General features: G+C 31.8%; 1 protein-coding gene across 4 annotated transcripts in view; it reads left to right on the forward strand.

Moving 5' to 3' along the window:
* IBTK (inhibitor of Bruton tyrosine kinase) overlaps window positions 1-23,542 on the forward strand; it is a 104,693-nt gene that overhangs the window by 26,918 nt on the left and 54,233 nt on the right. For 3 of the 4 annotated variants that reach the window (XR_016020267.1, XM_088795593.1, XM_019729560.3), the window contains exons 9-21: window positions 134-257; window positions 2,070-2,247; window positions 5,010-5,187; window positions 6,405-7,001; window positions 7,802-7,888; window positions 8,673-8,755; window positions 8,841-8,878; window positions 9,329-9,425; window positions 15,817-15,918; window positions 18,058-18,175; window positions 20,967-21,027; window positions 21,530-21,651; window positions 23,338-23,450. Coding sequence is in view for 3 of the 4 variants with exons in the window: in XM_088795593.1 (XP_088651719.1) it covers window positions 134-257; window positions 2,070-2,247; window positions 5,010-5,187; window positions 6,405-7,001; window positions 7,802-7,888; window positions 8,673-8,755; window positions 8,841-8,878; window positions 9,329-9,425; window positions 15,817-15,918; window positions 18,058-18,175; window positions 20,967-21,027; window positions 21,530-21,651; window positions 23,338-23,450 (1,898 nt within the window). In the remaining variant the exon portion in view is untranslated. The remainder of the gene's footprint in view (window positions 1-133; window positions 258-2,069; window positions 2,248-5,009; window positions 5,188-6,404; window positions 7,002-7,801; window positions 7,889-8,672; window positions 8,756-8,840; window positions 8,879-9,328; window positions 9,426-15,816; window positions 15,919-18,057; window positions 18,176-20,966; window positions 21,028-21,529; window positions 21,652-23,337; window positions 23,451-23,542) is intronic. The other variant, XM_019729561.3, reaches the window with a different exon arrangement.

Here is a 23,542-nt window from a genome sequence, read left to right on the forward strand (position 1 = left end):
ACCAAAGGCTAAACTGTCTTACTTCACCTTTCACAATCATTGCCCTATGTTATTATTTTAATAGTAAATTTTAAAAAATTGAGCATGTGTATTTTAGAGAACATAATTAATCTAGAATTCTTTTTTCACCCAGACAGCTAAACTTGAAAAAGGTTCTTGTATCTGGGGGGCGTATGGAATACAGGGTTGATCCTGAACCTCTGAAAGAAAATGGGGATGAAAAAATTTGCATTCTTGCAATGGATGGAGCTGGAAGAGTGAGTATATATTTATGTAAAAGTGTAGTGATCTCATTCTCAGTTGATAGCTGTAGAGGACCTGATAATGTGAAAATGTATTTCTATGGTGGTTATGATTCCTGTTGACTTTGTTTCCCAACTTATTTTTGGCATCCAATACTAATTAGTATGGAGCTGGTGTTTCAAAGAAAGTACCATGACGTTTAACTAACATTGCATAGTACTGCTTTGTTAAACAGTAGTTTAACATTTCATTTACTGTGCTTAAAATGGAAAAAAATAAAGGATTTTGATGGGTTGATTTGTACACTGAGTATTGATAAATGGTACTGAATTGCAGAGACACAGGATATGTTAAATCCTACTACTCTTTGAAAAAAGTAAAAGCTAAGCAGACAATATTAAAAACTTGATCCACAATTGAAAAATTTTCCTCAGGTTTAGTTTTAAACAAATGTACACACATACTTGCAGAGATTATAACTAGCGTGTATAAGAGGTAATGTATTTCTGGATAACTATACAAATAACCTTATCTCTTTGCATTTAAATAAATACTATAGAGTTTTAATTTTATTTCCCTGTGCAAACATATTAGTATATTTCTTTAATAAAATTGTTAATTTAAAAATGTATTATACATTAGTGACACTGAAAAAAATTTTACACTGTGACTAGAAAAACATTGTTTTCTGCTTTTTGCTTATAAAATAAAAACATAATAAGAATGTTTTTGATGTTATAAAGTGCTGTAAAATTTGACATTCTAGAAATTGAAGAATTAAAATCATAAAGCTCTACCTACTGGTACAGTACAGGCATAAATCTATTGTTGATTATTTTAATACAAGGAACTATATTTAAGAATTAGAGCTCTAATTTGTACTAATGAAGGAAGCATGGGTATTACATAAAAACTTGAGTATAAAAAACTTACATTTGACTTTGGGATGTGCTTCATTTATGTTAATGTGGATCTAGTTTTTACTTCTGAATATTTACTTCCCATAAAATTAAACTTAATATAATAACCAAGCTGTGTAGGAATCACTCAATCAGTAGAGTAGTGTGTGTGTATGTGTATTTGTGTGTGTACGTGTACGTGTACGTATGTACATATGTTTTGAGTGACCTTGGCAGATACCATTTTGTGCTTTAGTTTTCTTAATAAGGGATTGAAGTTTTATAAATCAGCAATATTAACTTTTCAAATGAAATCTTATTTGGAATGCCAGTCTGTGAAGCAGATAAAAGGTTTACTGCTGGATAAAGTTGGATTGGGAAGCTTAGCACCACATCTCTCAACATTTTCTCTATGTTGAGCAGTAGCATTTCATAGAAACACTAAGGTTTTCAGAACCACTAGGAAGCCATGGAACTCTATGATGAATTTTCTGTCTCTCCAATTTGTCTTAGTTAAAATTGAGTTATGCATACATCTTTTTTCTTGAAAGTGAAGGTTGGATTTTCATACGATAATTTTCATTCATGTAAACAGATGGTACTACGAATCTAACATCTAAGTTTTAGCTTTAAGATTTTTTTTTTTTTTTAGCAGTGCTAAAAATTACTTAAGAAGAGAGTCTTTGAAGCGTACTTAATGCTTCATGTTTGCTTCATGTGTTTTTTTGAAAGACAGTTTAAAATAATCTTGACTTTAATAGTGTCTATTTTTTTCTGAAGAAGAATGAATGGACATTGAAACATACTAATCAGAGCTTTTATTTTAGAAATAGTATCTCTTGATTTCAATTTTTGGTTATTTCAGATTTTGGTTGTTCAGATGCTGTATTGCTGCTTTATATTCTAATATAATTTGGTTTATTTTAGGTATTTTGCTGGAGGTCAGTCAGCAGTTCTCTGAAGCAGTGTCGATGGGCTTATCCACGCCAAGTCTTCATTTCTGATATTGCTTTAAATAGGAATGAAATTCTATGTGTCACACAGGATGGGGAAGGATTTAGAGGGAAATGGTTTGAAGAAAAAAGAAAGAGTTCTGAAAAGAAAGGTCAGTTCATATATGTAAACGGCACATAAAACTTCTTTTCAGTTAGCCTTTAATTTTGCAAGTATTTATTAATAGGTTTAATTGACAAATGTTATGTTTTACCCTTATGACTTGATTTTGGTTTGTGTATGTTGAGGTGAACAGGGAATTCGATCCACTTAATCCTGGAATTTTCAACTTTTTATCAGTCTCAGTGTACCCTGAAGTCATGGTACATTTCCTGCAGTAACAGTGGCTCACTATTGCTGATTGCTAGCTAGCCTTGGCTCTAGGAACAGGGAAGTGTAAAGTTAAAGAAAACAAAAGACAAAAAACTTCCTGGATGGTTATGAACCATCGTCTAAGTTCCCTTTTTTCCTCTCTCTCCCCAAATTGAGAATTTAGTAGCTTATGCTGTATTTTTTTTAGCATACTTATATATATAAAATTAATGTTTTAAAAGGTACATCTCATGACTTAGAGGAAAATAATCACAGGAAGAATAAAGTTTTCATGTTTGTTGAGAATTTTAAAATGGACAAGTAGTTTTTTTTAAACAATTCATGAATAATTGGAGACAAGTTTTATTCATTCCTTGATGAATATAAAAGATAGCATTAAGATTCCACCATTGAAAAATAGAAGTTATTCATTATGTAGTTCATTCTTAATTATCTGATTATAAATTTATAAACTTGTGGATTACTTACATTTTAGGTTAGTGACTTTTTTTCTTTCATCCACAATTAATAATCTGTTGATTTTTCTTCAAGAAAGACTGCTCATAGGATTCATTTACCTCTTTACATCTCATTGCTCCTACCCTAACCCAAGACACATGGAGTACTGAAAAAATAATTTTTTTCTTTCAGTTCTTGTTTCTTTTTCTCTAGTCTCAAGATTATCAGAGTGAGGTTTTAAGATCTGATCGTAATATTCCTGTTTTTAATAAATTCTTTAATGGTTTCTTTATTACCTAAACATGGCCTGTATGGCCCCTGCTCTGACTCTTGTTTATGTCTCTGAACTCATCTAGAGTTCTCTCCCTTTCACTTAGCACTTACTCTCCAGTGACATTGACCATCAGGTTTTCAATCTTGTCCAGCGGTGATTAGTTTCAGGTCCTTGACTAATTTTTCACATCTCTGCTTAATTTATGTACTTCATCAAAGATGTTTTCACTGATTCTTCAAATCTAAACTGAGTTACCCTGTTTCACTTTTAATGTTCCCTTTGTATTTTCATCATACAACTTATTTTTATTTGTTTTTATCTTTGTGATTAATTTTTCAAATGCTTGTCTCCTATCTCACTATCAAATGGCAAGGTCTTTGACTATTCCCACTATATCCTTAGCAGTCAGCATATTTCTTGAACGTTCCAGCTCCTCATTAAGTCATTTGTTGAATGATCAAATTGGTTATTGTATGCTAAAATATATAAAGAACATTTATAATTACTGAGAAAATTATATAAACATTCTTTAAAATCATAAAACCATAATGGAATGATTTTTGAATAATTTTATTGATTTAATTTTATTTCCTTATAGATTAGTCAACTCTGTAAACATATAGGATATAGTTACTATGTGCCAGATATAGGCCTAGGTTTTAATAATTTGGAAATATATAAGACAGACCTGTTCTGAGACACTCATAAATTTGTAGGGGCTGTAGGCATGTGTATAAATATTTATAGTTCACAGAGACAAATTCTAATATGAACATAAGTTTTTTGAGAGTATAGAAATTGGAATACCTAAGTGTTGTGGGAAGGTTAGGGAAGCTCCCTGAGACTGAAATAGACTGAATTTGAGAGAGTAACCAGAATTCAAATTCGATGTGTAAGTGTTGGAAGTCCTTAGAATTGTGTTTTAGTCATATTTAGTGGTCTAAAACAGAATTCATGAACCCATGCATCGCATCTACTTCTCATTGTTTTCAGTCTAAGTGAATGGTTATCTTTGACACCCCATAGTCCTTCACCCTCTACATGTAATTAGTCACCAATTTTATCACTTTTATCTCAAATATATCTGAAATCTTTCCACTATTCTACAATTTTCATTAATACAACCGCAGTCTATGTTGTTTATTTTTTTCTGGATTCTTAAAATTGTTTCCTAAATGCTATTTGTCTTTATATACTTTAAACATTTTTCATACTGCAGGCAGAATCATTTCTTTGCATGCAGATTTCGTAGTTTTCTTTCATAGCCTTGACCTGACTTGTAAGGACGTAATCATTGTTTAGTGTCTGTCTGCTGTGCTAGAAGAGTACTCCAAGATGGTGGGGACATGCCCATCTTGTTCACTACTGTCACTAGGGACAGACTGATGATCACTATGTCACAGTAGCACAGTGTGCTCACTCAAATATTTGCTGAATAAATGGAAGAAACAGGGAGGAAATAAATTAGCAATCAGATTATGAAGATGCTAAGTTTATATATTTTTAATGCAAGCTGAGTAATTTTAGAAGCTATTTTATACAAGATTTGCTTTTTAGAAAGATAACTTTGGTTGTAGTGTGGAGGATGTGTTTGAAAGGGATAAATTCATGGATAATTGACCCACTGCAATTTCATGTATAATGCAAACAATATATTGGGTGCAAATTGTGTTGAAGAGAACAATGATGTAGTTTTTCAAAAGGACTTAATACATACAAAAGATATTTCCATATTTTCCTAATTGTTTTTCTCTTCCATTTACTCCTAAATCATTTTAATCGTTTCAATAAAGCCTTGATTAATGGGAATTTATTTTTTTTCTTTTTAGCAGAGATTTTATCAAACCTTCATAATTCCTCATCAGATGTATCTTGTGTCTCTGATATAAATAGTGTGTATGAAAGAATTCGACTTGAGAAACTTACTTTTGCCCATAGAGCCGTTAGTGTCAGCACAGATCCAAGTGGATGTAACTTTGCAATCCTGCAGTCAGATCCTAAAACAAGGTACACTTACATATATTTAATTTCAATTTTAGAAGGAACAGTCTGGATTTTCTTTTGTTTTCAGTAGCTTCTGGAGCAAATTTAATTGAAAAACTATTGCCAAGTCTTATAGACTTTAGACATATCATGTTACCAGGAACACTCAAAGGTGGAATCTGTTGTACTGGAATGACAAGTGTTCCTTTTAGTTTGTAAACTGATATATATTGAAAATATTGAAGAAATATATGTTTATATATATGTGTGTGTGTGTATGTCACAAAATTTATATTTTCAGTACTTCTTGATGTACTCTAAGTTCTCAGATTCTGAGAAATATATTACAAATATTTGTTATGCAGTTTGCCACAATTTCTGACCCTTGAATATGAATGAGGAGAATTGACAAAAGAAGAGGTAGTGTAGAGTCATCTGCAGGGTAGTGGCAATCTCTGCAAATCTTCTAAGTCACATTAGTGGAGAGATGACAGGTTAAGATAAATATCGAGTACTATTGAAAAGGAAAAGACCTAGAAGTAGGTGACCATCCGTTCTGGTTTGCCTAGATCTGTCTCATATTTAGCCCTGAAAGTCTCGTCTCCTACGAAACTCCACAGTCCCAGGCAAACTAGGAAGTTTGGTTCCCCATACCTGGAAGGGTGAGTAGATTGGGAAGGTGTGATCACATTCCTACAGTACTGAAAGAATCAGCATTACAGATCCATTGTATGTCTGTGTCTGTATTTATCTTTTACTTCCTTGATTTTCTGACCTACTCTGGAATCTGGGACCTGGAATATTTACTCAGTTTTCTGTACATTTATTTTTCTCCACTTGTAAAATGAAAGGATATAAAAGAGGAAAAAGTTGAAAAATTTTTGAATATTTTAAATTATATTTTTAATTATTTAAAAATTTCTATGAAATAGTCATTTGAAATTTATATTCTAGTATTTGTAGAAATAGAAAACACTGCTTTCAAAGAAAAACAATGCTTATCATTTTAGTTTAGGAGAAATAAACAAATATAAAGAGGAATAGAAAATTTAAATGGTTATACAGTATCTAAGACTGTGCAGTATTATGTTTTAGGAAATGCCAAATTTAAAATTTTCTAAGTTTAATAAATAAAAAAGAAATTGCCCTTTAAAAGGAGCATTGGCTAGGGATGCTTTTGTGTTTCTTTTTTTTTTTTTACTTTTTCTTGCAAGTAAAAGAGATTTTTGTTTCATTTGTAGCCTTTATGAAATTCCAGCTCTGTCCTCATCATCCTTTCTTGAAGAGTTTGGCAAACTGTTGAAGGAAACAGATGAAATGGACAACATACATGATGTGACCTTTCAAGTTGGCAACAGACTCTTTCCTGCTCATAAATATATTTTGGCAGTGCGTTCTGACTTTTTTCAGAAATTGTTCCTTTCAGATGGTTCTTTAGACTTTACAGATGTTTACCGGAAGGATGAAGACTCTGCAGGATGTCATCTCTTTGTGGTAGAGAAGGTTCATCCTGACTTGTTTGAATACCTTTTACAATTTATATATACAGATACTTGTGACTTTTTAACTCATGGTTTCAAACCAAGAATAAACTTGAACAAAAAACCAGAAGAATATCAGGGCACTCCAAATTCTCATTTGAAGAAAATGAATTTCCATGAAGATAATCAGAAATCAGTATTTGAAGTTTATAAAAATAATCAAGCACATACAATTAGTGAAAAGCAGAAAAGCAAACCCAAATCTTCGAAAAAAGTAAAAAGTGTTGGGGAAGATGATCCTGTAAGAATGTTGCAAAATATTGCAAGGAAATTTGGTTTCAGTAATTTGAGTAGTAGGTATGACTCCTTAATATCCATTCTTGTACCTCATTATGCTCCCCTTTTAAAAATTTTCTTTTCTTTTGCTTCTCCTTTCTCCATTTTCTGGTACCTCCATTTTCTGCTAAAAGCTATCTCTGTGGACTCCCTGGATTAAAACATTAAAGTATGGGAAGGCTGTTACTGGGTTTGAACATTCTGGTGTTTGTGTAACAGTGATCGGAAGTGGCAGGGAGTGTGATATGTTGGAAAGAGAGAGTCTTTGGAGTTATATGTCTCTTACCTTTACTATAGCTGTGGCAAATTTCTTAGTTTCTTTGAACTTTAGTTTCTCAGTATATAAAATGGGAGGGGTAATACTGACCTCATATTGTTGGTGTGGTTTTGTCATATAACATGTATAAAGTGGCTAACACAGTATTTGCCATATTATAAACCAGATTTTTTTGTATTCTCTCTATTGTTAAGTTATTTATGTTGCTTTGTGGCAGTATAACCTTAGTTGGTGGAAGCAGGGGACGAGTGTATGTTTTCTATTTAAAAGCAATGAAGGGCTTTGTGCTATGGCTTTGACTTTTTTTTTTTTTTTTTTTTTTGGTCAGTAATGATATTTAATGTATTTTTAGTTTTAAGTAAAATTGAAGGAGAATGTGTGATTATTTCTTTATCAGAGTAGGGGTTCTTTGAGATACTTTTCTAGGTGATAAAAATTATACAGTCTTGTTCAAATGTAAGCTAATTTGTTGGGTTTTTATTGCTTGTTTGTTTTGGTAGAGAGATATATACACCAATTGTTAATTTTTATCTATCCTTGATAGGTTAGATGGAGTCAGATTTGAAAATGAAAAAATTAATGTTATTGACAAGAGAACTGGTAATAAGCCAAAGCTAAATCAGAAAAAATGGTAAGTTAAGAAATAAAGGTAAACTTTTCACCTCTAGATTTTGAGACCTAAGTGTGGAAATAGAGCTCTTCTTATGAAACAAAATATATAGGTAGATGATACATTTACTAGTATTCTTAATTTTTGGAAATATTGGAAAGTTGTTGAGGGAAATGGACAAAATATTACCTGCTCAATAAGACAATTTGTTTTTTCTGATACTTCCTAATTAAGAAAAAATTTTAATTTTTCTTGTCTGAATTTTGTATTTTTAATCAATAAGACATGACATTAGCCCCAAAACCAAACTAATTAGGCCCTCTCATCATTATGATGATTCCTTTGTAAATCTTTTCAGTAATAAATATACTATTCTAAACACATTTGTTATTAAAAGCTTTTGTTTTTAGGTATTTGTAGGTGAAAAGTTTTTGGAGAAAGAAAAACTGTGGTGGTATCTAGATTATGCTTAGCACAGAATGAGTTGTTACAAATAAGTGAGTTAAAGACCTTTGTCTGTGATGTCACTTACATTATATTATTAACACCTGGTCTGTAATGAAAAAGGAAAATTAGAAGAAAGCCTTTTTTGAATATCTGTTTTTATTCTAAGGCCCTTATTATCTTCCCTAAAGTGGAAGGAGATGAAGTACATAATTTGTATGTATACCATCAAGTTGTTTATTCGCTGCAGCCTTTAATTAAGAGAAAATCAAAAGTTAAGCCAAATCCTATAATGAGTTTTCTTACTTGCTAAATATATAAAGAAATTGCTCGTGCTTCAATTAAAATTTTTTTCTTGCAGTTCATTTCTATGTGATGTAACCATAATATCAGTGGATGGAAAGGAATTTCCTTGTCATAAATGTGTTCTTTGTGCTAGACTTGGTAGGTACACTTTTTCCTAGATGCTGATTTATTTGTTTTAGTATTGTTTCACTATTCTCACTGAAATTAATTTTTTTTCTTTCAGAATATTTTCATAGTATGCTGAGTAGCTCATGGATCGAGGTACGATTTAATTAGAAACCACATAGGCTGGTACCGGTAATGATATTTCTTTATATTTTAAGGAGATTATATACTAAAGAAATTAAGAACGGGAACCTGATATTTTAACTCAGTTTTTCTTTTGTGTTAAACTTTATTTATGCGTAAGCCTGTCTGAAAATAGCAACATTTAGAAATGAAAATTGTTGCAAAACAGCTACTTAAATCAAATTTTCCCTATTATTATTTAGACATGAATTTGGAATATCAGTGTATTTCTTCTTTCTCAGTTTTTCTGGATCCTTTTTCATATTACATGGCAAGTTAAAATTAAATGTATCTCATTTTAGCTTTGTGTTTAATAAGTGTTTTTTTGCATGATGTGATTCCTTTTTAAAGTTTTTTGTACCAACTTCAATCAGAATGTAGTAGTATTTTCTTGTTTAAAATTAGTTATTTTATTTTATTTAGGCTTCCAGTTGTGCAGCTCTGGAAATGCAAATACATTCTGACATACTTAAAGTTATTTTGGACTACCTCTATACTGATGAAGCTGTGGTGATAAAAGGTATTAATAAGACTTAGGACATTTTAGATATTTAAGATATAATTAAATAATGGTAAAATTAACATGTGAATCTTAATTTCTGCTCTAATTGAAATAAGCCATCAACAGAGGCTTAATTTGGAATTAGCAATAGGGGATGATTACTAAAAGTAAAGGAGTGGGAAAAAAGTTTTCATTGCTTATGTGAAAACAGTATAGTTTTGACAAATAGTCTATGAAAGTTTTTTTTTCCCTGTTTTTCCCCACATGATAACATTCTAAAGTGAAAGAAATAGAATTGATCCAAAATTTATGTAAAGAGTACATTTATATATTTTGTCAGGCAACACACCCGTGTTTTTAGTTACTAGGTGTCTTTAGTCATAGGAGTGGTGCACTTCTGTGTTCCAGTGTATACATTTACCACATTTTCTTTACCCATCCACCTGTTGATAGACATTTGGGCTGTTTGTATATCTTGACAATTATGAGTAATGCTGCAGTGAACATGGGATGCAGGTATGTCTTCAAGATCCTGATTTCCATTTGTTGGGGGTTAAATACCATTGGGTTGCTGTATCGTTGTTTTCTCCATTTTAAATTTTTTTGAGGAACCCCGTATTGCTTCCATAGTGGCTGTACCACTTTTCACTCTTAACAGTGTTCAAGGGGTCCCTCCACAGCGTCATCAACACTTATCTTTTGTATTTTTGACAATAGACATCCTAAAGGTATAAGGTGACCTCTCGTGGTTTTGATTTGCATTTCCCTGATGATTATACACCAGAGACATTGAGCATCTTTTTGTATATCTTGTTGGCCATTTGTATGTCTTTGGAGAAATATCTATTCAGGTCCTCTCCCCATTTTTTAATTGAGTTACTTGTTTTTTGCTATTGAGTTGTAGAAGTTCTTAGTATTTTGGATATTAACCTCTTATCAGATATTGTTTACAGATACTTTCTCCCATTCCAGAGATTATCCTTTTGTCTTTTCATTTTGATTGTTTCCTTTTTTGTGCAGAATCTTTTTAATTTCATGTAATTGCACTTGTTTACTTTTGCTTTTGTTATATGTGGTTTTGGTGTTGTATATGGAAAATCATTGCCTAGACCAATGTTTAGGAGGTTTTTCCTTGTTTTAGGAGTTTTATGGTTTTAGGTCTTAGGTTTAACTCTAATCCAGTTTGAGTTGATTTTTGTGTATGGTATAAGATGTGGGTCCAGTTTCATTCTTTTGTATGTAGATATTCAATTTTCTTAACACTATTAAAGAGATTGTCCTTTTCCCATTTTGTATTTTTGACACCTTTGTCAAAAATTACTTGACCGTATATATTTGAAAGTTTATTTCTGGGCTCTTTATTATGTTCTATTGGTCTGTGCCTCTGTTTATACTGATACATTACTCTTTTGATTACTGTAGCTTTGTAATAGAGTTTAAAATCAGGAAGTGCCATGCCTCCAGTTTTGCTCTTCTTTCTCAAGACTGCTTTGTCTATACAGGGTCTTTTGTAATTCAATATTAATTTTAGGTTTGCCTTTTTTTTTTCCTGTGATAAATAACATTGGAATTTTAATAGGATTTCATTGAATCTGTAGATTGCTTTGAGTAGAATATACGTTTTAACAATATTAGTTCTTCCAATTCATGAACATAGTATACCTTTCCATTTATTTTTGTCTTCTTCAATATCTTTCCTCAGTGTTTTGTAGTTTCCAACATTTATCTCCTTGGTTAAATTTATTCCTAAGTTTTATATTTATGTAATTGTAAGTGGGATTGCTGTCATCATTACTTTTTGGAATAGTTTGTTGTTTGTGCATAGAAAAGCAACTGACTTTTTTGTTGGTTTTGTTTCCTGCAACTTTACTGAATTCATTTATTACCTCTAATAGCCTTTTGGTGGAATCTTTAGGGTTTCTATGTATTAGATCTTGTCAGCTGCAAACAAAGACAGTTTTACTTCTTCCTTTCCAATTTGGATGCTGTTTATTTCTTTCTCTTGCCTAATTGCTCTGGCTGGGACTTCTGTATAGAAGTGATGAGAGTGGGCATCCTTGTCTTCTTAATCTTAGGATGAGCAGTTTTTTGTTTTTTTTTGGTTTGTTTTGTTTTGTTTTAAACACTTAAGTATTATGTTAGCTGTGGGCTTGTCATATATGGCCTTTATTATGTTGAGGTATATTCCTTCTATACCTAATTTTGTTGAGAGTTTTGATCATGACTGGATGTTGAATTTTGTCCTATACACTTTCTGCATCTGTTCTGAGATGATCATATGATTTTTATCCTAGTTAATGTGTATCATATTCATTGATTTACATGTGTTAAACCATCCTTGCATCCCAGGCGTACATTCCACTTAATCATGGTGTATGATTCTTTTAATATGCTGTTGAATTTGGTTCACTATTATTTGATTGAGGATTTTGCATGTATGTTTATCAGGGATATTGTTCTGTAATTTTCTTGTAGTGTCTTTGTCTGCCTTTGTTATCAGAAGAATGCTGGCTCTATAAAATGAGATTGGAAGTATTCCTTCCTCTTCAGCTTTTTGGACAAGTTTGAGAAGGGCTGGTGTTAATTTTCCTTTAAATGTTTGGTGGAATTCATCCGTAAAGCTATCTAGTCTTTTTTGTGAGATTTTTGATTACTGATTCAATTTCCTTACTCTGTTATTGGTCTGTTCAGATTTTCTGTTTTCTCATGATATGTTGTATATTTGTAGGAATTTATCCATTTCTTCTAGGTTGTCCAATTCATATAGCATATAATTGTTCATAGCAGTCTCTTGTTATCCTTTGTGTTTCTGTGATATCAGTGTAATTTCTCTTTCATTTATAATTTTATCAGTCTTCTCTCTTTTTCTTAGTCTACTTAAGGGTTGTTAATTTTGCTTTATCTTTTCAAACAACCAACTCTTTTGTAGATCTTTTCTATTTGTTTTTGGTGTTTAGTTCATTGCATTCTGCTCTAATCTAGGATTTCCTTTCTTCTGCTAACTTTGCACTTCATTTGTTCTTCTTTTTCTAGTTCTTTGTTATTTAGCAAACCTTAACTTTGTTCTTTTGAGATCTTTCTTTTTTGTTAAGGCATTTATCACTGTAAACTTCCTTGTTAGAACTTTTTTTCTTTTCTTTTTTTTTGCTTCATACCATAGGTTTTGGTAGTTGTGTTTCCATTTTCATATGTCTCAAGATATTTTTTTGCTTTCTCTTTGATTTCTTTTTTGACTTATTGGTTGTTTAGGACTGTGTTGTTTAATTTCCACATATTTGTGAATTTTCCAATTTTCCTCCTATTATTTTTCTTCTATACTCTGTTAGTTTGAGGAGATACTTGGTATGATTTCAAATCTCTTTAAATTGTTGAAACATGTTTGGTGGCCTAACATATGATCCATCCTGGAGAATGTTTTGCGTGCACTTGAGAAAAATATGTATTTGCTACTATTGGATGCAATGCTCTGCATATGTCTATTAGGTTCATTTAGTGTATAGTGTTGGTGATATCTGCTGTTTCCTTAGTGGTATTCCGCCTGGATGATCTATCCGTATTTGAACATGGAGTATTGAAGTCCTTCATTATTATGTTATTGATGTGCATTTCTGCCTTTAGTTCTGTGAATATTTTCTTCATATACTTCAGTGTTGTATGCATATAGCTTTACAAATTGTTACACTGATTGATGTATTGACCCCTTTATCATTGTATAATAACCTCTCTATCTCTTGTGACTATTTTTTAACTTAAAGCCTATTTTATTTTGTTTGATAGAAATATAGCCACTCCTATTCTCCTTTGGTTACCATTTGCATGGAATATCTTTTTTGCATCCTTTCACTCTCAGCCATGTGTGTCTTTAAAGGTAAAATGAGTGTCTTGTAGCCAACATATAGTTGGATCTTGTTTCTTTATCCATTTAGCCACTTTGTCCTTTGATCAGAGAATCTAATCTATTTACATTTATAGTAATTATTGTGGGTAAGGACTTACTATTGCCATTTTGTCAGTTTTCTGATTTTTGTAGTTCCTTTGTATCTGCCTTCTTTGTTGATTTAATCTTTTTTGGTAGTGGTATGATTTTACTTATCTTTTGTATATCAATTGTAGATTTTTGCTTTGTGGTTATCACGAGGTTTACATGTAGCATTTTATAGTTATAACACTTTATTTTAAACTAATCACAACTTCATACAAAACTTTTATACTCTTACTTCTGACCCCCTCACTCCCCTACTTCACCATTATTTCTTCAAAAATTCTTTATGCCTGTATATATTTTGGTATTCTGGTTCATGTGCCATAATTTTCTTATGCTATGTTTATTCATTCATTTTTCCTTTTCCTCAGGTTGCATAATCTCATTGGACCTATAATTTCTATTTTCACTGATACTACTGATTTTTGTGAGATGTTATTCTCATACTTTCTTTCAATTTTTTAGACATGACTTCTTTTAGTTTTTTGGTCATATTTCAAATAGCTGTTTTAAATTCTTTGTCTAATATTTCAACATCTTGTCTTCCTCAGGGACAGTTTCTCTTGGCTGCCTTTTCCCTGTATATGGGCGATACTTACATCTTTCTTTGCATCTTTCATAATTTTTGTTGTTGAAAACTGGACATTTAAATAGTATAATGTGGCAGCTTTTAAAATCAGATTCTTCTTCTTCCCCAGGCTTTGTTATTTTTGTTGTTTGTTTAGTGTGGCCTTCTATATTTACAAGAATATGTTGGAACTTTTCAAATCCCCATATGGATGGCTGTATTAGTCTGCTCAGGCTGCCATAACAAAATAAGGTAGACTGGGTGGTTTAAACAACAGAATTTCTTTTATCACAGTTTTAGAAGCTAGAAATCCTAGATCAGGGTCTGGCAAGATTGGTTTCTGGTGAGGACTCTTTTCCTGGCTTGTACATGACTGCCTTCTTGTTGTGTCCTCACATGGGCTTTCCTCAGAGGCTGGGGGTGGGGGGCAGGGATTGTGTCTTTGTGTGTATGTAGAGAGTTGGGGAGGGTGTAAGAGGGAGAGGTGGAGATAGATATTTCTGATGTTTCTCATTAAGAGACTAATCCTGTTGGATTAGGACCCCACCATTATGGTTTCATCTAACTGTAATTACTCCCCATCTCCAAATATAGCCATCCTGGAAATTAAGGCTTCAGCAGGGGACATAAATGTTTAGTCATAACAACATCTGTTTCTCGAGCTATTCTTTGTAACGTTTTTTGATATGTTTCTTGTTTGCTCCATTTGTTATCATTGTCTCAGTCAGCTTCAATGTGAAATAATTGCTAATTGTTACTAATAAATGCCCCTAAGGAAGAGGCTGTTTACGCTGAGCAAGCTTTGAGTAGGTCAAATAAAGACAGGCCCTGCTAGTGGGTGGGGTTTCCTGGGAACTGCTGTGCAGGTCAAATAATGATAGTTCTTTGATAATACTACTCCACAGCTGTTAATGTCTCCTCCAGTGGCTGTAATCGTTCATTTCCACTGTGATTGCATGGTTGTTGGTTTTCAAGACTCCTGTGGAAAAAGGGAGAGGAGGTTCTAAACAGGGAAAGCTGTGGTGTCCCAAAGCTCACTGTTCTTAGCAAGATTCCGATAATTTTCGAGTCAAGACTCTCCAGATTATTGCAAGAATTTGGATATATCTCGAGTTCTGAAAAAGTTGCTTTTGACAATTTTTTGCAGTATTTTTATTGCTTCTGTAAAGGAAATGAATTTTAGAAATAGTCCTTAGTTTGCCATTCATCTCTCCTTCATTTTTATTATTATTTTTTTAACTTCATTGTTTCTTCTTAACCATTTTCCCTCCTTTCTTCCTTTGGTGGTGTTATTGTGTTTTTGTTTATGTTGTTACTCTGGCAGTGGCTCAGGGGCATTGCTTGAGGCCATTAGTCGTACTCTGGACCAAGAAGTTTATTTTAAATTAAGGAATTTCTATAGTTTTAAAAAAATGTACTCTTAGATGACCAATTTTGTTTGAAATAAGGAAGCCTAAGAACATTATGCACCCCTAACCGCCCCCCCATAAATGTATGTTAACATATATACCTACATATTAAGTTTGGTCCTGAGATTTGACTTTCCTTCTATTAATTTGATAAATGTTTGTCTAAAAATATGGGAGATTTTTAAATAAGTCAGGCATTCCAATTGCCCTCTGAACTAAAAAGATCAATTGTCCATTTCATGGTCCTAGTGTGAACCAAGGCATTTCTAGCTTTCTACTAAAAAGTAGAAATGTTTTGAAACTTACTATTTATCATAGTTGCTGTTTCAACATTTAGAAAATTATCATTATAATTCTGTCTTTTTTAGTGTCTTAATTGCTTAGATTTGTTTTCGTAGGTATAATGTTTACAAAATAATAAAGAGTAAATTTTTTTGTTTGTTTTTTTAGAATCTCAGAATGTGGATTTTGTTTGTAGTGTTCTTGTGGTGGCTGACCAGCTTCTCATAACTCGATTGAAAGAAATTTGTGAAGTAGCATTAACTGAAAAACGTGAGTGTTTTTGAATTAGAATATTAGTATTTTCAGGTTGGTCCAGGATTACTATGTTTTATGAACTTTCTGATGCTATTTCTGGCTAAATGCACCAATTTTTTTTTTCTATCATGAGTAATGTCAAAACAGTTAAACTATTTTATCATTTGTAAGCACATCTTTATTTCAGAGATGCTTATATGTGAAAATATGTATGTTTTAGAATTGAAATACGTTATTTATTTTTTTGAAATGTCATAAAACCATGAATAATAAAGATAGTGTGAAATTTATCTTGAAATTTCAAAGTTTAGAGTTGGAAGCAGAAATGTTTTACCCTTGCCCTCAACTTGACTATGTGTTTAGCTTCCCATTTCCTATTTGCTAGAATGTTTATGTAACCTTCTCATTAATATATTTGATCGAAACATATCTCTTTTCTCTCTAACTTCTATTCTTTTCTCTGTTTATTTTATTAATTGCATGACGTTCCTCCTGAACACTCAAAATTATTTTTTATTAGTTTGTTCCTTATATCCACATTCTTTCAGTTGTCAAAACTTACTCATTTTAACTATGTTGATTACATTTCTCCCACCTTTTTAAACTCACTTTGTGCTAGTTGAGGTCACCGTTATCCATTTCTTGGTGTAGTATCACAGTAGTTTTTAAATCTTCTTTCTCTCTTCTGACTTTTTTTTAATCTTTTTATAGGAAGTAAATATATCTTCCCCTGTTCAGATCTTTTTAATTGTTTACTCTGGTATAAAGGTTAAATTTCCTTAACTTGATATAAAACTTTTGTGACCTTGTAATCTTATCTTTGGGCTTCTTCACTGCCACTTCAGGAAGTATGAAAGGATTTCCTGACAATTATTTCTAATTTGTTCTTGTTAGTAATTTGTCTTAGCTCTAGTGTCTTATTTACCCACTTTTCTTGAGTTCTGTGTACTATCTTCTCCTTCAATAAAACAGCTTTGATCTTTTAAACAAGTAAAACGGAAATATATATAAGGATGCAACATAAAATAGCATACAGTATCCATATAGGTGATATTTTTAGTCGTTCAGCTCACTTTCCTGGCATTCCTTGGATATTTTTGGCCCTTGCTGCATGGTTGCCTTTATTAATGAATTACTTGATCTTCCTAGAACCTAGCAAGAAAATAATTCATCAGAAGTTTGTTCTCTGGTTATTGGGCAATCCTTGTTCCCAACTGAACAACTCTAAAATTTTTATATGATCCATTTTCATTGCTGTAAAATGAGAGACTTTGGGTTCATTATTCATTAGTTGAAACTTTGGGTTAGTTAGGAGTGAAACAAAGACCATTATCATCTGCAGTTATAACTTTTGACAGAGTTACAAGGGAGAAAGAAAAAAGAAATGGAGGAAGCCTGGTGTAGAAAACAGTTGTGTTCCTCTGTTTGCTGGCACTCAAAGTAAATAAGAAAAAGAATCGAGAGATTCGGGAAACCAAACTTACATGCTAGGTAGGTAGAATTATCAGGGACAGTCTTCTAACAAAACATATTTCATATGTAAAGTTATTAGGATTATAACAAAATCCAGAATGTCTTGTACAGTGTACCAGATTCTGCACTGTGTGTGGCAAGATATAGATGTACTTATTTTTCAAATATAGTGTGTATGTATTTATATATGTAAATATACTCAAATTCTGATAGATTACTCAAAAATGTATTCTATGGAATGATTTTATAGGTTTCTCTTAGTTTTAAGAATATCTATAGTTTTATAGAAGAGAGAATGACTATTCTGTACTATATAAATGAAAAGGAAAGCTGTTTATCAATGAAAGTTAAAAATATTCTAAAATATTAGGAGGAAGATCGTCAATTCTTATGTGTTTGCTTTTAGGTGACACTGGTACACCTTCTCTATTTTCTTCTGCTTAAAAATTTTTTGTTTATATGCACTTACTTTTTCTCATAACCAGTCATTTAAAATTACTTTGGCATATTGGGATGGCAAGTGAGTTTTATATTTGCACAAGTATAACTTATTTTCGGCAAGAAACTGCTTTCAATTTTCCTTGTTCTAAATGTTCAAACCTGACAACTTTAGAAATAAGTATATTTTGCCATAGTAACATGCCTTTCATCTCATTTCGCATATCTTTTCTTCCTTTCCAGTTTCCCTTAAGAATGCTGCTATGCTATTAGAATTTGCAGCGATGTATAATGCTGAGCAATTGAAACTGTCTTGTTTACAGTTTATAGGACTGAATATGGCAGCTTTACTTGAAGCAAGGTAGGTTGGGTGCAGACATTATATGATTGTTGCAAAAACAATTATTTATATACAATAGCAGGTATATTAGTAATTTAAAAGTGAATAATGATAAATTTCATCTTTGTAGAAAAAATGAAAATGTCAGAGGTTTCAATAATTCCATCAATATCTGAGTGCCTAATATATGCCAGCCATTGCTAAGACACAACAGTGAACAAACTAGACAAAATCCTTGCCATCAATGGGTCTAACATTTTGGTTGTAAAGTTGTGCAACAGTATTTTTACAAGTATAATTTTTTGTATGTATGCATATCTTTTTGTTTAGGTTGATTTGTAACTATGTAATTGCTACTTGGCTTTTGGAAACTATTTGTAAAACTATCTAAGCCAGCACTTAATTAGTTCACATGTAAGTGTGTATAAAATTTGTTACTGGTTGATTTCCATTATCTCTTTGTATTCACTCTCTGAGATGTTTCCTGTTCTACGCATTCTTTGTTCAACTTAGCATTCTTTGTTAAACTTAGGGTACAGGGGATAACCTGAAGTTTTTAATTTCTCTAGTTTGTTGTAAGCTGATAGGTGTGTTGAAGTCTTTATGTAGAAATCAATGAGTAATGAAATGTTACTTATAAAAACATGACACATTTTACATAAAAAGTGATCAAAATATATATACCCTGTTTTATAAGCTACTATTTCATATTATGTTGAGGATTACCTGGATGGAAAGAATTTGGTAAATGCTAATTATTTAGGAGTCATATACATTTTTACAGGGATCTTGGAAACTTTGTTCCATTGTTTTTAGCTGTTCTGGCAGTGGAATTTTTAATGAAAAAAATTTACAAATTCTTTAATAAGGTCAAAATTTTATTACATTTACTCACTGTACAGTCAGTGGTGAGAAAAATGAATCTGTTTTGGTGAACACAGATATTTGAGATTAGATATCTTGGTGGCAGTTTGCATTTTTAAAGTTTCAGTGTCTGGTTTATTTCTGTATTTCGTTTTACTCAAAATAACTAATACTACCATCATAATTATTAATGGTAATAACTAATAATAGTAATAATGATAACTAATACTATGTGCCAGGCAGCATTCTAAAAATGTTACATAGCTATAGTTTATTTCATAAAGTAGATTCTGTTTATAACCTCATATTACAGATGAGAAAACTCAGTAAATTTTTTTTTGTGAAGAATCAAGAAAATCTTGACCCATATCATTTACAGTAGATGATAATAGTTTTTGATAACTCACCTTTCAAAGTCAGGATCATGTTTAATGAAACTAATTCCCAAACATGGTTGAAATAAAAGTGTTCTAATAGATTCTTGTAGTTGCCCCTTACAGTTCAGTTTAGAGGAAACAATATTTTGGCAGTTGAATGCTTTGTTATTTTGTAAAAAATTCTTTTCAAATGCAAATTAATATTATGAGATGTTAGACAATGTCATTTTAAAATGCCTCTGGTATTTTCTTTTCTTTTTTTTTTCTTTTTTATTAGTTTCAGGTGCACAAGACAAAGCAAAACTTAGACGTTTATCATTTATATCCCTCACACTGTGTGAACCCCCCTCCCCCCATCCACTATCCCTCTGTACGTTCCCCAAATTAATTTTCAAAACCCCGTGGCCATCTTGTGATTATCGACTATTTTCTAAACCTCTCACCTTTGCCTCTGGTATTTTAGTGTGATAGCCTGACTAGGGTTTCAGAATAAATTTAATTTTTTTGCTGACATTTGCTGACATTATAGTAATTATAATCATATAATCATAGCAATTTTCTTTAAATCAAATTAAGCTCTATTCGGGTTGTCAGATAAGAATCAACCAAAATGTGAAATAAGCACCAAATTTATCTAAAATATGATATTGGAAAATTATGTGTCGTACTACTATTGTTTAGTTGTTATGTTGTGACAGTCTGTCAGCTGAACTATTAAGGATGGCACATGTGCTGTGCCATCCTACTTATATAATTTTACATGAGTAGACATGCATAACTTTCATTAAAACAAACAATTGTACAAACAACTATTGCTAATCAAAGATCTGTGTGCTAGAAGAAGTGCAAATAAATATGCACAGAGATTGTTAAGAAAGGGGGGGTGCACCAAAATTGACATAGCATTACAAGTAAGTTATCCTCAAAATGTTAAAACTGGTATGGTACAGATTTGAATATGCAAGTTTTTTATATCAGTTGTAAAAATAATTTAAAATATAATTCAGAATGTGCACTTTAATATTTCTCTGATGCCGTAAAGTACCTGTTTGGAACCTGAGAATTCCTTAAAATCTACCTTGAATAATACTACTGATCTAGTCTGAACATCATTTTACATATGAATATACTAAAGCCCAGAGAGGTAAAGTGAATTGCTCGGTCGTGCGGGTAATTGGTAGCAGTGATAATTCTGGATAGAATTCAGGAATCCTTATAGTTAGGCCATTGTTATATCAATATAGCACTCCTTCTGTAGTTAAAGATTGTAATTTGTGGGAAATGAAGGTTGAAAAATAAATACGTAATTTCTATTTTGTTATGATAGAAAAGATTTTTCTGTAACTTGTAAGAGGTACTTGAGTTTTATTCCAGATATTTGTCTAAGGGGTTCATGCTGTTTATTTGAAATATGTAACTACACATACTTTCAAAAAGAATCTATAGCAGCTAGTATATTAATGCGTTTTTAAAAAATATTACTTCAGCAATATAAAATGTTTCTACATATTTGAAAATCTTGACAGGTATTAAGTTACTTGAATATTAATATAACATTTTTATCTTGTTAGGTCTCTTGAGGTTTTAAGTGTTGGTGTTTTGAAGGATCTTTCTGTATTTTACCGAAAAATGGTAAGGTTTATATTTTATCAATGATACTGTCAACTAAAGCAGTATATTACGTCAGACTTCTCAATGGAATAATTTCCCAATGAATTCTAATACATTAGGATATTTTAAAATTTCCTCACATATCCTACATATTAGTATATTTTAATTCCTTTATAAATGTAAGTTATTGAAAGCTTCAGAGTCTTTCATTTATTATTTATTATTTACGAAAGGTCAGGACAGTGCAAAAACATGGATACACATGATCCTTAACAAATGGATTAATTTGTGTTTTTAATACAGGGGAGCTTTTCTGTCCATTTTTTTCTTTTTTCTTTTCTTTTTTTTTTTTTTGACAGTTAATTTAATCCCTTGCACCCCTTGATTTAAATTTAGGAAGTCATTAGGCATTCTAGACTTTTTCTAATTAATATCACCACATAAAAAAACAAATGGGATAGTATGCCTAATTTAAAAAGTATTTTTATAAATTTTGTATTTGAAAGTGACATCTTTTCTGTAGATTCCAGCAATGGACAGAAGAGTCATTACACCATATCAAGATGGACCAGATATTAGCTATTTGGAACTAGAAGATGGAGATTTTTTTTTGAAAGAAGAAATACATATAGAACAAAATTATTCGTAAGCTGTTTCTTTTTTTCTTTTCCTTTCCTTCCCTTCCTTTTTCCCCAACCACCTCACTCCCACCCTTGATCTTGAACACTATTGACATTTTTATATTGATATTGAAAGAAAAAAACAGAAACCTGACATAAGAAAAGTGCATGTTTATTTTTAGCCTTGGTAAAGCACAAAGTAAATGAATAGTTTATATATGCAGATATAACAAAATTACATATAAATATGAAAGGAGTGTAGCCTTCAGGTTAAACGTGTTGGGTTGAATTAGTGCATTTATCTTATTAACTACCTTCCCAAACCCTGCTGAGGTTAAAAAAATGAAAAAGGCGTAACAGAATAGGAAAGTAGTAAACAGCAGTCAGGATGTGTTAACAGTTTTGGAAGTCAGAAAGTGGTTGCTAAGCGGTCATGACTTAGAACAGAAAAACCTAAAACAATGCTGGAAAGGCTTAAGAATTAGAAGTACTAGGTGTATGAAGACTGGGATGAGTGGTTGGAAAAGAACATTTTTTGAGATTATTTCAAAGAGCATTGATTTCTTCCTGAACCCCATTGAACCAAGTGATTGCCCCTCCTCCATCTTGGTATGAGACTAGAGATTTGCCCTTTGAAGAGGGTGAACCAGAGAGGAATGGGGCAACTTCCCTAGATTCCTTTCTGTAGAAAACCTGACTAGTTTAATAGATATGGCCTGTAATGACTGACATTTGGAAGTCCTCCAACAAAATATCCCAGGTTTTAGCTTTAGTCACCCTGTAGTGGGATGGATCATTTGACAAAGCCCTGGATAGAATTTCCAGTTCATGTTTTAGACTCACTTGTCAACTGCTAACAGAATTACTTTCCTTCTACTTGGTAAATGACCTGTTAAAATAAAATCTTCAGTTGTTCAAGTCATTTGCTCTGTGTGTGTGTGTGTGTCATTTGCTGTGTGTGTGTGTGTGTGTGTGTGTGTGTGTGTGTGTGTGTGTGTGTGTGTGTGTGGTGTGTGTGTGTGGTGTGTGTGTGTGTGTTAACCTATGTAGCGCACTGAAAAACTGCTCTTGGTTTCCAGAGATTTTTTAACCTCTTTTCTACTTTGGTAGTATTTGGAATACTGGACAGTTTATAAATATCTGACTTAGATGTATGATGTGTTACATTAAAAATTATAATAAAATTACTAACATGGACATAAATGTTATCCTTTATAAAATAATATTCACAGCTGACTTTTGTAACTGTGGATGAATTATATGAGATCTGTAATTTTTAGTAAAAAAAGATAGTTGTAGTCCTCATAGGTAATTTTATTTTCTCTTGCCTGATAAATAATGCTTTATTTAGGGAATTAAGTATTCCCTGAAATGCTTTGAAGTTACCAGCAAATATTTCTGGTTCAAGATTATAGTTTGTAATACTTTTGTGTAAACATGTGTAGTATATTACTTTTCAGAGAATTTCCCTATAAACCATCTTGTTTCTAACTTTCACAGAAATTCTAGGGTTAGAACAAATAAATGTATCACACTAAGTTTCAGTGATTATTAAGTTTTGAGTAATTTGCTCCAGACCACACAGATAAATAAATGAGACTATAGCATGTGTATTCTTATGTGTTTTTTGTTTGATCAAAATGCATAGTTCTTCTGTTTTGGCTTTAACTTTTATTTTTAAAAAATTACTTTTATGTTTGCTTTTTCCTAGGGAAAACATATTCAAGAAGGCAAAAACAAAAGCAAAAAAGAAGCCACGTAAACGTTCAGATAGTTCTGGAGGGTATAACCTTTCCGATATTATTCAGAGTCCACCATCTACAGGTTAGTATAAAGTGTTTTAGGATGTGTTTTCTGATCTCATCTCTCATGTCTCTATTCATTGTCTAATTCATTTAATATGTATTAAATACTAT

This window comes from Rhinolophus sinicus, chromosome 2 (assembly GCF_057876585.1).
Source record: "Rhinolophus sinicus isolate RSI-liver-muscle chromosome 2, RSI-T2T, whole genome shotgun sequence".
Classification (NCBI taxonomy): Eukaryota; Metazoa; Chordata; class Mammalia; order Chiroptera; family Rhinolophidae; genus Rhinolophus; species Rhinolophus sinicus.